The sequence below is a fragment of the Vombatus ursinus genome, unplaced genomic scaffold, assembly GCF_900497805.2.
Source record: "Vombatus ursinus unplaced genomic scaffold, bare-nosed wombat genome assembly UNPS02014768.1, whole genome shotgun sequence".
Classification (NCBI taxonomy): Eukaryota; Metazoa; Chordata; class Mammalia; order Diprotodontia; family Vombatidae; genus Vombatus; species Vombatus ursinus.
The window spans coordinates 12540290-12557370 of NW_020954546.1; the positions used below are offsets into that span (position 1 = coordinate 12540290).

Sequence of the window (17081 nt, forward strand, 5' to 3'; positions counted from 1 at the left end):
AAAAGAAGGTCCTTCATTTTACATGTGCCCTTGGATCCTAATGCCTCTAGTATTCACCAGCAGACTAAACCTCAATCATCCTCTCTAAACTTCAACCTTTTTTCCTAATGGATCCTTCCCTGCTGCCTTCAAACATCTCTAATTCTCTACCTTTCTTAAAAATAAACAAAATGATTTCAGAAAAACCTGGAAATACTTACAAGACTGATGTGTAGTAAAGTGAACAGAACCAGGAGAATGTTGTACCCAGTAATAGCAATAGTGTTCAATAAAGAACAGTGAATGACTTAGCTATTCCCAGCAATGCAATGGTCCAAGACAATCCCAAAGGACCAAGGATGAAGCATATTATCCACCTCCAGAGACAGAACTGATACTGTCTGAATACAGACTACTTTTCACTTTCATTTCCTTCTTTTATTCGAGTCTTCTTGTACGATATGATTAATATGGAAATATTATACATAATTGCACATGCATAACCTATCTCTGACTGCTTACCATGTCACAGAGGGGAGAGGGATGGAATCTGGAACTTAAAACTTTAAATAAAAGTGTAAGAAATAACCAAAAACCTACTTTTATCTGCTCCTAGCACCCCCTCAAGTCATCATCCTAAACCATTGCTTCCTTTCTCTGCCATCTCTAGCTCCACTTCCTCTCACTCCTTAGCCTGCCGTAATCTAGATTCTGACCTCACTCAACTGAGACTGCTCTCCAGAGCAGCCAATCTCTCTCTCGATCGCCAGTATCTCTTGCATAATGCCCCTTCTCTCTACTCACATCGTCACCACCCTAGTTTAGGCCCTGATCAACTCTCACCTGGAACGCTGAGATAGCTCTCTCATGGTCTCCCTGCCTCAAGTTTCTCCCTTCTCCAAGCCATCCTCTGCTCAGCTGCTAAAGTGATTTTCCCAAAGGACAGGAATGACCATGCCACCCCCCCACTCTAACCTCCACTGCTCCCTAATACCTCCAGGATTAAATATAAACTCTTCCGCCTGACATTTAAAGCCATTTCCAACCTCAGCGCCTCCTTCACTTTCTGTCCCGTCTTGAATTCTACGACCCAGCAATAATGGCAGTCCCATCTCCCAGTCTGGGGCTCTGAACAGCCCCCAAGTCCAGAATGCGTCAGACTAATATATGTATATATGTCCTTAATAAATTAATTATATCAATAAAACTATTGGCAGTACTAGATTCATCTATAAAATTTAACTTATTGGTTAGTGACAGTATGTTCAAATCAAACTCAAGAGCATAAACTAGCCACATTTGGTATTCTGGGCTCAAACCTGCCTAAGACATTAGCTTTGGCAGGGACCTCGCTTCTTTTTCTGATCTATAAAATGGGCTCACAGGTTGCTGTGAAAGTAAAAGATCTTGCCAACAATTCTCAGCTGCCCTCGTGACCCTCTTGCTCCTATGCAGGCATGTCACATGGTACTTAATTTGCCTGATTACATTACTGAGTCCTTTTTACCTTATTAAGTAATTGGAAAAGAAAATGTTTTGGAATAAAAGGACATCAGAAATAAGTTCACTGGAGGGCAAATAGGAATTATTACAGTTTAGCTGAAGAAGTGCCTCTTGCCCTGGTCTCTAACACAAAAATTCAAGAGACAAAATATTTTACTAAAAGAAAAATTCCAGGCCAATGTATGTATATATTGTTGTTTTCTTATATCTAGGTCTCCCCAACCTAGCAATGTTGTTAACAGAAGAGATGAGAAACATCTTTTATTTGTTAAATGATGATGCTAAACCAGTATAAATTATGCGACAGGAGCTAATAATTCACATCTCAATAACTTAACAGTGGTGTTATATCTCCACCAACTATACCATCCAAAGACACAACTTTAAGAAAGGACAGAAGCTCGAATAAACTCAGGATGGTGCCATAAAAGTCAAGACACTCAGGTGTCTTCACATTTCCCCAGCACACTTAACCCAAAGGAACAAACTAGAGAAGGACCTGCTTTCAATTCTAATTCAGTGGATACAAAGCACTGAATGACGGCAAGCAAGGCACTAATCAAATGAAGGCACAATTCCTGCCAAAAGCAGTGGATGATCTAGACACAAAGATTCAGTCGCTAACTGATCTGCCATCCTGCAATCCAGTCCAAACATTGGACAAGACAAAACAACACTGGCCATTTGGGTTGTTACATTTCTTGCCAATGCCATCTCTCAACGGCTTCTCCTAAAAGTCATGAGAAAGAAATCAGACAAAACTAAGAAAACCATGATATTTTTAGAGATTCACAAGCCCTCACACAATGGAGTGCTGCCAGTATAAGGTAAAAAGTGATGCGACCAAGGGGATCTCCAACCCGAGGACTCTAGAAAAAGTGCTGATCTCCCAGGTAGATGATCCAGGAAGGCACCACTGACAAGCCAAGCCCAAAGCTAGGTCCTAAAGAAAAGGATTTGCAAAGGCAGACATAAGGAAGGAATGTAATCTGGACAGAAGGGCTTAGGAGAGCAACAGGATATAACAAGAAACCAGCTACAGCAGAGTCCATAGAAAGCACCATGTAAGAAAGGCCAGAGAGGGTAGGAGGGAGACAAGTTGCAGAGGGTTTACCCTAAAGGCAAATGAGAACCACTGACCCCATGGGTAGGACAGTAATGGGTTCCCCGGCATACTTTAGGAAGATTATTTTAGTAAATAAATAAAATGGTGTTTGAGATGATGACAGATGAAGTGATAAGGGTCTGAACCATTAATGACTTTGAGCTTTACTCAAGTGAGAAAAGACTACAAAACAATACTCAGCTTTGAAGTGCTACTTAACTGTGTTAGTCAAACAAGTATCAATTGTCTCCTACACTGATTGTCACCTCAAAATGCTCTTAAATAACACTGCCATCAATGGAGGAGGTGATTCAAAAGGCCTCATCAATGAGGTCTGGGTCAAAAGGTCTTCTAGAAGTCCAGGTCAGTTCAGAGTTCGAGAAGAACTGTGGACTGAGGTGGTGAGAATCCGGCATTTATAAAGCAAGAGGGAAGCATGTGGCTCTAGGCTTTAAAATTCAATCCCTCTACAAGCAAAGTTTCAAAGAAAAACATAACTTGGGCATAAATTGAACTAAAATTCCTGGAAGAGATAAAGTTATAAAATGGTTTTTATGATAAAATGAGAGAGCTAGAGGGAAAAAATGAAAAAGAAACAAGAGCTATGGAAGAAAGAACTCGAATGAGAAGTAACAGCTAGGTATATGAGGTACAAAACATTGCCCAAGCAGCAAACTCTGAAAATCAGAATGGACCACATAGAAGCTAAGTCAAAGGACTGAAAAAAGTAGAAGAAAATGTAAAGTATCTCATAGCAAAAGCAAGTGACCTAAAAAAGAGATCAAGGAGAAAAAAATTTTAAAATCATTGGAATATCTAAAAAAAGAGCCCAGTCAAGCAATCTAAAAAGCTGTCCAGATCTCTTAAATCCAGAGCACAAAGTGGAACTAGAAAAAGAACGAATCCATCAGTCACCCTCTGAAAGAAACCTCAAAATGAAAATTCCCAGGAACATTATAGCCAAAATCCAGAACTTCCAGCTTAAAGAAAAAGTACTGCGGGTAGAAACAATGAATTCAAATACTGAGGATGATCACACATGATTTGGCAGCCGCAAGTTTAAAGTAGCAGAGAACTTAAAATTCAGTTCTCCAGAAGGCAAAAATTACCCAGAAAACCTGAAAATGGATTGATAATGATACAGAGGACCTCAAAGCATTCTTGATGAAAGACCACAGATGCTTGGAAATTCTGACGTGCAAACACAGAAATCAGGAGAAACATAAAAAGGTAAATGTGATCATAAGAGACTTAAACACATGATAAGCCACTTCAATTCTAACTTGGGGAGATGACACGTGTGCCCTCTGAACCCATGCTCATCAGGTATCAGACAAAGGGCCTGGGAATAATTCAGTTATGTCTTGACAGTCTAAAAAGCATTGGAAGAGTTAGAGAGGAAGAGGTATAAGACATTAGGGGGAAAGACCTCCCATAATCAGAGTGTGTTACAATTCTGCACAACCAAGTAGGAAGGGGTGCGAGGTAGGAGGAGCAGCCTGAAGCTTGACTCTCACTGTCATCTGAACTGCCTGGTACAAGGAAGAGAGACTATACACAGATGCACACACTTGAGTACGAAAATACATTTCACTCAACAAAGAAACAGAGGAGCAAAACGAGGGAGAACAAGAGGGAAGGTAGAGTAAGGCAGAGATCAGTTCTAAGCCAAACACACTAAGGGTGTACAAATGTTTGCAGCAGCTCTTTTTGCTGTGGCAAAGAACTATTGGCTAAACAAAATGATGTGAAGGAATACTACCATACCGAAAGAAATGATGAAGACAATGAAGGAAATGGCTCCAGAGACACCTGGGAAGGCTTATACAAACTGAAGCAAAGTGAAGTAAGAAGAATCCAGGAGAACAGTTTATACAGTAACAATATTATAAGACAAAAGACTGATCACAGTGATGGACTCAGGCTGTGCATATTTATCTTGGACATGTCCAATGTGGGAATTTGCTTTCTTTGACTATAAATGTTTGTACCAGGGGTTTTGTTTCTCTTTCTTTCTCAACTGGGAAGATAAAATGGATCTTTAGTTAAAAAGAAATTTTTTTTTAAAAAGGAAAATGCTATTATGAAAATGCAAGAGTCCAGGTTTTGTTTTTGCTTTTTAAGGTGAAGCTCATCCGATAAAGTTAAGAGGCACAAATGATCCAATAAATCACCACCATACAGTGGAAAGACTCTGGACTGGCGGTCAGAAGACTCACTACCCATTTGTTTGTGACCATGAGCTGTTACTCTCTTTTCTGTACCTGTTTTCCCACTTGTCACATGACTACAACTCACTCCATAGAAAGTGTTAAGAATTAAATGATCTGCCCTGTGAAGGAAATCTCAAATTCTAGAAAACATTAGCATTTTCTACTAGTCTACCATAAATACCCGCCCCCTCTTGGGTAAGGACTGCCAATAAGTAATTTTATTTGATTCACAGAATCAGGATTTTAAAACCATGAAGCACAACAACTTGAAGACAGAAACCATACAGTAAATGTCTGCTAAAGGTGGTGAACGAATGAATGTTTTACCCACTCATTCACAAATCACTACAACATGCAAATTCAGTTTTTTTATCTAGGAAAGTTTAAAAAAAAGCTCCAGTGATGACTCCAAAGAAGACTGAACAACTTATTACAAAAATGTTAAAGCACAGTTATCGAGCCAATTCAATATATGCTTCAAACTTTCTTCACACATGTTGGGACTTGTAAAAAAAAAAAAAAATACACAACATACTGAGCAAGTCTTTTTCCTAATTAATGATATTTCATCGGGGAAAAAAGAAAACCACCTCCTCCCCTTAGCCCTAGGGTACCAAATACAAGTTCCCAAGATCTCTTTTCCGACGCCTGAATGTCACCCTTACTGCAGTACTACTCCTGTCAACTCCTCCATCCCCCCCAAGAATTTGACCTAATGGTCTGACTTTCCCAATCAAGAGCCCTTACCTTGTATGGATCAAGTAAAAAGTCATTGAACTTGCTCGGCAGGGCATGCTTCCTCACCAGCTCATCCTCTACCACCCAGGGCGCATTTTCACCCGTGCCGGCACGGAGAGCATTGTGGCGGATAAAGTACCGAAGAATTTCTTTGTTGGGTGGCCGTTCGGTGCGAATCAAGCTGTCTGCGGGGACATTGCTGATGATCTAGGAAGTCAAACAAAATTCATTACTGGGGCACCAACGAGATTACTAAGTACAGTAAGAGCAACATAACATGTTTTTTTTTTCTTTTTAAGGCAATTGGGGTTAAGTGACTTGCCCAGGATCACACTGCTAGTAAGTGTCAAGTGTTTGGTCTGAGGTCGGATTTGAACTCAGGTCTTCCTGACTTCAGGGCTGGTGCTCTATCTACTGCGCCACCTAGCTGCCACCAACATAACATTTTAAGAAGGAGAAAAGGGCTCGTGTTTCAGGATTTTGAGATACAGGCTATTCTCAAGTACTTCTCAAAAGATCTTAACCATATCAAGAGTCTCAGACACCATGTAGTCTCACCTCTTGTTGAATGTCTGCGTGAACAGACAACACTAGCTAAAGGGATGTTTATTCCAGTTTCAAGCAGTTCAAAATATTAGGAAATATTTCCTTATACTGAGTTCTAGGTACACTTACCTAAAACTTTTCACCTGTAATACTACTTTATCTACTCTCTGGAACTATTTAAAAATAAATAATCCTTCCATGAAAATCCTTCAATCATGTGAAAACAACCACCATATCCCTATGGCCCCAACAATTTCTTATTCTCCAAATCGACCTGAGTGCCACCTGTAGAACAGGATTATCAATTTACATGAACAACGAATCAAGTTTAAAGACAAAATGCCACCTTAAAAGGAATTCTTTCAAGTCAAGAAAACTGCCTCTCTACTATAAGGCCCGTACATATTTAACAACTGCAGAAGATTTCCAGAGCTCAAATATCAGCGCCATTTCACTCTTTGCAATTCTGAGAAAATAAAATTTGAAGTAGAGTGATTCACAATAGAAATCTGTAATTTGATGAAGGCTAGGCTATATAAGGGACCCTTCTTCCTCTTCTCAAGTATTTTAGGACAATGGCTACCCTGATACAACATGGCTCAAAGGTAAGCTTCCAGTGGGAGGACTAGAAAAAAATCTTACCAATCTCAAAGCAGGATTGGACCAAATGACTTTGAGGCTCCTTTCAGCTCTAACATTTATTATGCCTAGCTAAGCAAGCCAGGAAATGGCTCCTTCACTACACCTGTGTTCCACAAATCCCTCTGCAATGGCGGAGCTGATACCTTTGACTGTGCATAAGTTTATCTTCTATTTTGACTTGCTCCATTTTAATTAAGGATTATTTTTTCAGGATTGCCAAAGATAACTCTTTAGTGTTGAAGTTCAGAAGTAATTTCTTTTCCACCATAGAGAGCCATGATGGAAAAATATCTGCTGGGGCAGTGAGGTGAGGCAGTGGATAGAGCACTGGCCCTGGAGTCAATAGGGTAAAATCCGAGTTAAAATCTGACCTCAAACAATTACTAGCTGTGTGACCTTAGGCATGTCACTTAACCCTGATTTCCTCCAAAAGAAAAAAAGAAAAATATCTGTCCTATTAATATTAAAAAAAAAATTTAAAGGGGTGTGTGTATGTGTGAGAGATTTTTTCCTGGTTCTGCTTAATTTATAATGGTTTAATCTTCCTATACTTGTCTGGATTCATTATGGTTAACATTTCTTACAGCATAATACTCCATCACCAACTGATAGGCCTTTATCCATTACCTTTATCCATTATCCAGTACTGATACTAAAAAAGCAACTAATGACATGAGATTGTTTTACTTTTTATACCCGTACAAAACATAGTAGATCCTTAATAGTCACTGACTGGTGTACCCTTGAAATATGTGCCTCACAATGGAATTTTCGCTATCTTCTCTGCACATTTCCAAATTGTACTGAGGCATAGTCAGACCAGTTCACAAATCAACCAACTCTGCACTGTCTTCACAACACTGACTAGTCCCATCTCTTGTTGGCTTTGCAATTTGATGAGTGTGAAGTAAAACCTCAGAATAGGATTGATTTGTATTTTTCCTATTTCTTTGTGTGTGGGGGGGGGAGGGTCAGTGTATTCTTTTAGTTTGTTAGTAGCTGAGAAACTTTCTGAGAACTGTTCATATCCTTTGACCACTTATCTAGTGAGGTTTTTACTTTTATATATTTGTTATGAGAGAATATATCTTCAGATATATTGATATAAAGATCTTTCTTTCCAGTTAACCCATTCCCTTTTTATACTAATGGCTCTACTTTTGTTTGTGCAGGTTTCAAAATTTCTTGCAAGTGAAAATATCCAGTTTATTTTTCATAATCTTTATGCTTTTATATTACAAATTCATTTCACTAGCTATGTAAAGTGCATAATTTGATTCTCTTCTCTTTAGTGGTGTAACCTTTGGTATAATACTGGTTCCATTTCCATTGAGAATTTATTGAGGTTATGTAGTAGAAATTGTTAATCTAGACCTAATTTTCTCCCAGACTGCTTTCTAGCTTTCCTAGATAGTTCGGTCAAATATGGAATTCTTTCCTAGATCATTACGTAAAATGATTCCAAATCTTCCTATTCTAATGATCTACTTTTTAATTTTCTAAACCAGCACTGTCAAATAGTTTGGATGACTGCCTTATAAAGTAATTTATGTTCCAGAAGAACTCTTTTCTTCCTTTTATTCAAACTTTTTGGGATTGTTTTTCTTAATATTCTAGATTTTTTTGGTTTCTCCAAGTGTTATTCCATTCTAGCTCTGTAAAGCATCTTCTTGATAGTCTGGCTGATATAGCATTAAGTTTATATGTTAATTTTGGTAGTACGTCATGACCCAGGCACAAGTACTGAATATCATTCAGTTATTTCAGCTGTTTTATTTCTTTCACAAGCATTTTGTAACTCTATGACTGCTGAGTATCTTTGGTAGATGTAGGCATTTGACTATTATTATAAATAGGACAATTCTGTTTTTATTCCTTCCTTGATTTCGTATGGCAATATAAAAATGCCCTATATTTTGTGTGGAGTTATTTTGCACTCTGCTACATTACTGAAACTATTAAACATTTCAATTAGGTTTTTTGCTAATTCCCTAAGTACGCTGAAGTAAACTTTTTCAATGTGGTTAAATTTTACTGAACTGTTTTTTTCTCTTTTTAAAAATTCTTTGTTAGGCTCTCTGGAAAGAGAAAGAATACACTGGTAAATTTAGGTGAGGTAAAAAGATATTCAATAAAAAGTAAACGCTGACTAGAATAATTTTGTTACAAATAGAGGGACATTATTACTTTTCACTTATAATCAATCCCTTTGCAAAGTAATACCCTGGAATGAAACACAAACTCCGGTTTCCCCCAGCTGCCTGCCTCCCTCTTTGGGGTTGGGCCCCTTTACCAGGTCTTTCCCTCTGGATTACTACTACTATAAAACCTGCTGTTGCCACATGGAATCCATTCCCACTTCCAATTCAGCTTTCCACTTTTCACTTTAATGGAAAAGACAAACCACGTCTTTTACCCAGGTCACTCCTGACCTTCCCCTGTCCCTTTCCCCCATGTCCTTCTACCACGGAGACCTCATCTGCTCCATGACAAAATTACAAGAGACTCATTAAGAATCAGACTTCCTCTGAAAGGTAGCTGACCTTGGACTGACTAATTAAGCAGAGTTCTAGTAACTGGTCTCATCTTCTGTCTCTTCCCTCTTCCCATGTACCGTAAGGCTCAAGTGAGCAAGAAGTCCTCTTGACAAACAGCTCTCATCATGTCCCTCCCTGGCTAAAATGTCCAAAGGCCCCCAAAAAACATCTTGAATCAACAATTTAAACTGGCATTCATAGCTCTCTTACTACCAGGCAGTTGTAGCCTGCTCTTTCTCCTCATTTACCCACTCCTACAAAATGAACTAACTACAGTCCCCTTAATCCCTCCCCCTCTTTTTCTCCTCCTTGGATTTGCTTACAGTGACCCCTATGCCTGAAATATGCCTTCTTCCTCCACTTCTCTTCACTGAGCTTCTACCCATTCCAAGGACTGAGTCTGGAGTCAGAAGGACCCGAGTTCAAATTCAGCCTCTGAAACTTACTAGCTGTGCAACTCTGGGCAAGTCACTTCACCTGAGCTTTCCTCAGTTTTCTCATCTGTAAAAATCGGGATGATAACAGCACCTATCTTCCCAGGGTTGTTGGGAAGATCAAATGAGATAATACATGTAATGTCTGTAGCACAGTGACTGGCACATAACACTCTAAAATGTTAGTTATTATTATCATTATCATCATCATCATTATTCTCAGCTCAAATGTGGCATCTCTCCCGGGAAGCCTTCCGTGATCCCCTGTTGCGACCTATAAAGTTGTACTTCTGTTTCTTCTCTTTCTAGCCTTCAAAGATTCTCTGCTATGCATCTATCACGTTTTCATTGTTTGTGCCCACATCTTATTTACTCCATTAGTCAAAAGGCTCCTTGATGGCAGGGACCCTGTCTTATTTTTCTATGTCTCTAATGTCATACCCACCGTGTTCTCCACAAATTGTGCTGGATTATTTCAATTCGTGTAGGCAAAGAGTCACAACTATCATCGATGTCCTTTCCTTACTACAGGATCATGGGCTCAATTAATTTAGTAGAGCTGGAAGGGACTATGGCTATCAAATACTCCCCCCTTCACTTTAGAGATGGGGATACTAAGGCTCAGAGGGGGAAGGTTGCTTTCTGAAAGTCACATGGTGCTAAGTGACAAAGCTGGGATTCCAACCCAGGTCTGATTCTCGAAGGTAGGGATGCTTTATTTTTGTATCCCCAATGTCCTGTACAGATTGGGGTATGATATTTATTGATTAAAAACCATTTTAAAATCTGGAAAGGGATGTTTTTTTGTTTCAGGGGCAGTCATAAGAAACAAGAAAGTGAATTCCATTCCACAATGCCCTCCTATAAGAAAGGAGAAAACTCTGAAGAGAAGCAATGGGGGAAATAATGAAAAAGGAAGCAAAGAGAACAATTCCTGGGTTCCTTAGAAGAAAAGGTGATGGAAATAAAACTCATACTCAGTATCCATAAGAGAGTTATACACGCCAGAGGTAACCCCTACATACATACACATAGCAATACAGCTCCTCCCCCTTACCCCCATAAAGCCTCAAATTCAGTAGCTAACATCCCTAGCAACACCTCAAGCAATGAGTGCCACCACTAGTGGCTTGGAATTAAAGAAATCTTCCTGACAGGTCTAGGGGAGCTGGAAGGATAGGGGGTCTCTGGATCGTGCAGCTGGAAACTCTATTTACTGAAAACTGACATGACACCTCAGCCTTTCTCAGACCTATGATGGAGTTTAATTAAAGGACTGTTAATCATTTACACACTAAGTAATTGGACTTCTTTACCTTTTAATTTTCCCTGATACTTCTGGGAAGGAAGATGAAGTGCCAACATACCTTCTCTTCATTTTGCAGTTTCACATCATATTTGTGAGGCAGAAATTTTGGAGGGGCCCATTTCTTCTCCCCTTTCTTCAGGGAGGTAGGGAGTTTTCTAGGAGACCTACGTGCTCTATCACCTGGATATATAAAGAAAAATGAGTTAGGGAACATGTAACAGAACAACAAATCTCAGGTCTGAAAAGCTCACTGTCCTATTGGTCCTGGTCTACTAACTAACTACAATACTCATCTCCTGACTCCTATACATGTGGTAAAAATACTTCCAAAAGAGCTCTTAAATTTAAGACACAAAATGCTCTTTTAATTTGCCAAAGCTTAGAGAGAATCAAAGCTACATAAAATCTACATCATGTAATAATTACCATTGCTATAATATGCTTCATGTGTAAACCAGTATGTTAGTGTCACATGAACGTTTAAGATATAACTAAGTTATTCAATTTCATAAGAAATGTTAGAATCTGAGGGCTCTTTAATAGTTAATGCTTAAATAAAAGTGGCAAAAAAAAATTTAATTAGGAATTTAAAATACAGCCTATATTAGAAAAATCATGGAGGAAAAAACCCCCAAAACTATGAGTCCTAACTCCCTCAACTTTAGGACACTATTAGCATTTTTAATATTCTGAAAGATCTCACATAAAAATGACCAAACAGGCCAAAACCGAACAGCTGGTGACGACCGATTAACTATTCAAGTCACCAAGCCAAAGAGTTAAAGGTCTTAAGTTACTTACCTCATTCTACTTATTAAGCTTGGTGGTATTTTATTTATTTTCTCTATCAATTAAAAAAAAAAGCCTAAATGAAAAATATTTTAAAAAATAAAACAAAAATAAAAAGGACGAAAAAAGATTGAGTTGCTTATGAAATAGAGCAACTCAAGTTTATGCCATGATGTGTACACTATTCAAGAAAATAATTTTAAAACTTAGCTTTAGTATATTTTATGGTGTCATTCTCTTAAGCAAAGGCTACCTCTAGATTCCAAACCTATTTGAAAAACACTTTTCCAGGAGTAGAAAATTTAAAAGTACTGTTAAAGATTATACTTGAATAAAAACACTCATAACAGTGGTAAATTACTGTTCTTATAGTAGGATGAAGGGAGGGAGAAAAAATGGTTTGCCCCCTTCCAATTCTGACTGACAACCACTTAGTCGAATGGAAAATGGTGGTGAGAGGACAACCCCAGTTTAGTTTGTACCTCACTCAGAAACAGGAAAAGTTGAATTAAAGGTACTAAAAGAATATCTTAAATACTAACAGCAGTCTTCTAGGATTCAGATCAAAACCAAAGACAGATTTTGTTAAACTATGTACCAGGCCGGGTTTTCATCAGCCATTGAAATACCATTACTAGGTTTATATACCAAAGAGATCAAAGAAAAGTGAAAAAGACCTATTTGTACAAAAATATTTATAGCAACTCTTTTTATAGTGCCAAAGAACTAGAAATTGAGGGGATGTCCGTTAATTAAGGAATAACTGAACAAGTTGTGGTATATGGTTAGGATGGAATACTATTGTGCTATAGGAAGACTTAAACTGAACTGATACAAAGTGAAGTCAGCAGAACCAGGACATCACCGTATATAATAAAGTGCAATATTGTCTGATGAACAACTGTGAATGACTTGGCTACTTTGATTAATATATCTACCTCCAGAGACAGAACTGATGAATTCAAAGTGCAGACTGAAGCATAGTTTTAAAAACTTTTTTTAAATTTTTGTTTTTAATGTTGTTATTTTTGCAACATGGTTAATATGGAAACATGGAAATTTTGCATGACTTGTGTAATCAATATCATATTGCTTGCCTTCTCAAGGATGAGGAAAAGAGCAAGAGGAAGAGAATTTAAAACATGAAATTTTTTTAAAAATGAATGCTAAAATTTTTTTTTTCATATAACTGAAAAATATTGTAACAGTCTCATCCTTTTCTTCAGGGCCCTGTGAGAGTCTTCTCACAGCCATCCAAAGAAGTAGGGAGAAATGGCCAGCTAAAATGGACACATCTAATTCAGGGCCGCCTCCCTGCCTAACTGAGCAGGAAAGGTTGTAGTGTTTGTTTGTTCCTTACTGTTTCATGAACTCATCACAAAGGTTAACACAGGGTAAATGAAGACAGTGAGATTATATCTGAGCTATACAAACAAGCTTTCTGAGCAGTATAAAATGAACTGGCCTTTGATCACAAACCCTTGATTAAAACTAACACTATACATACTAATACTATCTCTCCTGCCTTCATCCTCTTTTATGACTGGATCCTTCTTCTGATGATCCTGGGCCACCTGGCTAGAGTTTTCTTTGTCACTTGATGGAGAATCACAGGCACCATCAGATTTCTTCTCCGAGGTCTCCTCATCCACCTTCTCCAAAGGATGAATTTTCACAATCTTTACCTTCAGCATTTTTTCCTTCCCAACCTATGAAAAAGGAAAAAAACAAAAAACAAAGAAAAAACAAAACAAAACAAAAACCAAGAAACCAAAATGGATTTAGTAAATAAAATAGACACAGCTTATTACTTCATTAAGTCACAGTATCTGAAGCAAGAAGACACTTTAGATTTTAATAATAGAAATGGGGTTAAAATTGCATCTTTTCTATTCTTCTGGGGGATAGTACCTTTTGTTTAGACCTCTAGCAACTTTTTCCTGTATAGATGCACTCTGGGCCCATTGCAAGACTCCTCCTACCTGAATACAGAGGAGGTAAATTAAGCAGCTCCAGACCCAAGGAGGCACTCACCTCAAAGTCGCACTCCTCCCCCACAGCATATTTGGTCATGATCTCAAGCCATGCAGTATCGACCAACTTCTCTAAGGAGATTGTGTTGTGGTGGACCATCTCCAGCACAAGCTTCTCATACCAGGCAGGGAACTCCTCCTTCAAGCTAAGCACAGATGTCATAATTAATAAGAAGGAAAATTCAAAACAACAGCAACTTCAGCCATTTGGTCAAGGAAATGTTACTGGCCAGCACTCAACAAGTGAGCCCTATGGTCTAAAACTAGTTCCCAGCCACAAACTAACAATCCAAAATCATTACTATACAGAGCCATGTGAAAGGAAACACATTATTCTACACAGCCACGTGAAAGGAATCCTACCTCCGACACTTATTAGCTATGAAATTTTAGCAAGTAATTGTGCAAAATTATTAGAAAGGACAAGCTGGAAGAAGGAATATCATAGCAACAGTAAGGGAAGAGACACAAAAATTACAGAAAGATACAACTACTCCAAAAGCACAACAATCTGAAGGCACACAATGGATGGTCTAACAACAATAAGCCAAGACAAAGGGTCCTTTTCTGGGACATCAACTCTTACCACATTCAAGTTTTATTACCTCTCTGAGTCTGGGGAAACCTAGGAGCCTTGCCCCCCAACCCTACCCTGTAAATGGGCTGCCCTCTTCCCTAGAGTCCACAGAATTGAGTTTTCAGCCTCGGCTGAGGAGAGAGGTCTGCAATTGAACAGCCTGATCCCTGTCTAAGCCCACAAGCTCAGGCCAGGAAGAGGCCTTTAAAAAACCGATGCTAAAAATGGTGAATTTGAGCCATCAAAAAAGGTAAAATTATGTTCAATAGAGTAAAAATAAATATCAAATTTATGATTTCTTTAGTTTATGGAACACTTCATATGCAATAAAACCTACTTACAAAGGGAAAAGAACAAGATACATACTATGTAGAAAAAGAGAAATCTTTCCAGAACAAGAAATGAGTTAGTGGCTAAAATTTAGAAGTGCTGGCATTTAAAGGGTTATACCCAAGCTATCCAGAACAATTTAGGGGACTCTGATACCTTATTAGTTTTACCAGAAGTGATTCAAGTTCTCCAGGCATGTAGGTGAGAAGGTTCTGCAAGAAGATGAAGAGAAGGACTTGAGCTGAGAGTTCTAGAGAAATGCTTGCTGACTGGAAAAGTCAAAGAAGCTCAAGGAACAGCTCTTTATACTCCAAATTATCAAGGAGAATGAAGTTTTTCTTAAAAAATAAATAAATAAAAGTTTCATACTTTAAGTCTGACACATCGGATGTGCTGGTTAGTTCCGGTGGACTGATTTTTCTTTGCCCTTTTAAACTCAAAGAGTAATTCATGCAGATGGTTTAAAAACCAGAGGTATGAACAACAACAAAAGTTGAAATGTAAGGGTGGTGGGGGTGCTTCAATGTAAACACAAAGGTCAAAAGAGGCAAAAAGAATCCTGATTGTGATGATAAGAAGGGAAGAAGGACCACTGTACCTTAGAGCTAAGAAACATATGAGGTCCTTCTTGAAGAGGAAAAATTATGTAAACTCTCAGGGTCTATCAGATCAGAGATGATCCAGAATGGGTCAGAAGAATTGTGGAGAAGGATTAACTAGTGACTCCACACAAGGTCATATTAAAATAGCTATTTGTTGTTCTCATAATGGAGAGGTACCCAAATGGTCAAAAACAGATGATTATGACCTACTTCTTAAGAATACCTAAATACAAAAGATATTGCCAGGAAAAACTTTTAAAGTATTGATAAAGGTTTTGAAATTTGGGATAAGAAAATTAAGATCTTAGTTGTACAGATGGAGTTTTCATCACTATAGTCCATCAAAGACAAGATATCAAAGAAAAGATAAAATATTTTAGAAGTGAACTATTAGTTAAAAAGAAGGTAGCTAAGAATAAGATGTGAATTCTGGGGCTGCAGAATAAAATATAAGAGTGACAGTTTCCAGTCCAGGAAGCAGGAAATGCAACACATGAGATGGGAAGACTGTGTCTGCCTAGGGTCTGGCACATCTAATCCAGAGGCTTTTAAAACTAAAAAAGATTGTGTAAGAAGAAAAGTGTATATATATTTCACCAAAATAGAAAGCAAAATCCAAAAAAGGCATCAGTAATGAAACCCATGGTTTCAATGATCTACACAGACTAAAGAGTATAGTTAGCTAACAAGTAACAAAGCTTAAGGTAGCAAATTTGACCTCACAGGTACAACTTAAGACTTGGCAGCATGATGCTAATTAAAAGAATTCCTTATTCAAAAGAAACAATAAATTCCTTATTCAAAAGAAATAATAAATAAGAGGGCAGAATGTCATAATTAAGATATACTCAAATGACAGAGAATTTCTTATTTGAGAAAAACTGCTGGGAAAACTGGAGAGCAGAATGTTAGAAATAGGCTTAATCAGATCAACACCTTATCCAACATGCAGCAATAAGCTGAAAATGCACATTATGACCTGAACAGAAAAGATTTCGCCATAAATCGGATCAGGTACTTTTCAGGGGAAGGGAGGGATGAGAGTCGGGAAAGGAAGGAGCTCTTTCACTGAAACACAATCAAAAAGAGATTAAAACAAATGATCTTGATCACATGAAAAAAAAATCAATACAACTAGGATAAAAATGGAAACAGTTGAGAATATCTTTGTAAATATTTCTGCTAAGGGATATCAAACTAACACAGATAAGAGCAAGAAAAGATATTCTTGGGGCAGCTAGGTGGCGAAGTGGATAGAGCACTGGCCCTGAAGTCAGGTGGCCCTGAGTTCAAATCCGGCCTCAGACCAAACACTTGACACGGACTAGCTGTGTGACCTTGGGCAAGTCACTTAACCCCAACTGCCTCACTATGAAGAAAAAAAAAGAAAAAAAGAAAAAGAAAAGACATTCCCCAATGAGTAAGTAATCAAGCAACACATTTCTCAAAAAAAAAAAATTTCTTTCAATAACTGCTTCCAACAACTAATACCAATCAAAACAATTAAGGCTTTACTTCTCATCAAGCAAATTATTAATGAAGACAAATACCAGGAGTCAATGTAGGAGGGACTATGGAAAGGAGGACATACCAATAATGTTGGTTTGGAATTATGTTAAATAAATGATTAAAATGTGACTAAGACTGCTAGTCTCAAACGACAAGAGAAGTCAAGGAAAAATCCAACATAGATCAAAACTGTTGTAGTGACAAAGAACTGGAAACAAAGTAGATGCCCATCGAC

At 38.0% G+C, this 17081-nt stretch overlaps 1 protein-coding gene across 3 annotated transcripts in view; it reads right to left on the reverse strand.

Moving 5' to 3' along the window:
• The window catches only part of BAZ1B (bromodomain adjacent to zinc finger domain 1B), a 64578-nt gene that overhangs the window by 36682 nt on the left and 10815 nt on the right, over positions 1 to 17081 (reverse strand). For 2 of the 3 annotated variants that reach the window (XM_027861565.1, XM_027861567.1), the window contains exons 3-6: positions 13830 to 13974; positions 13303 to 13504; positions 11065 to 11186; positions 5548 to 5745 (exon numbers count right to left, since the gene is read on the reverse strand). In XM_027861565.1, coding sequence (XP_027717366.1) covers positions 5548 to 5745; positions 11065 to 11186; positions 13303 to 13504; positions 13830 to 13974 — 667 coding nt within the window. The remainder of the gene's footprint in view (positions 1 to 5547; positions 5746 to 11064; positions 11187 to 13302; positions 13505 to 13829; positions 13975 to 17081) is intronic. The other variant, XM_027861566.1, reaches the window with a different exon arrangement.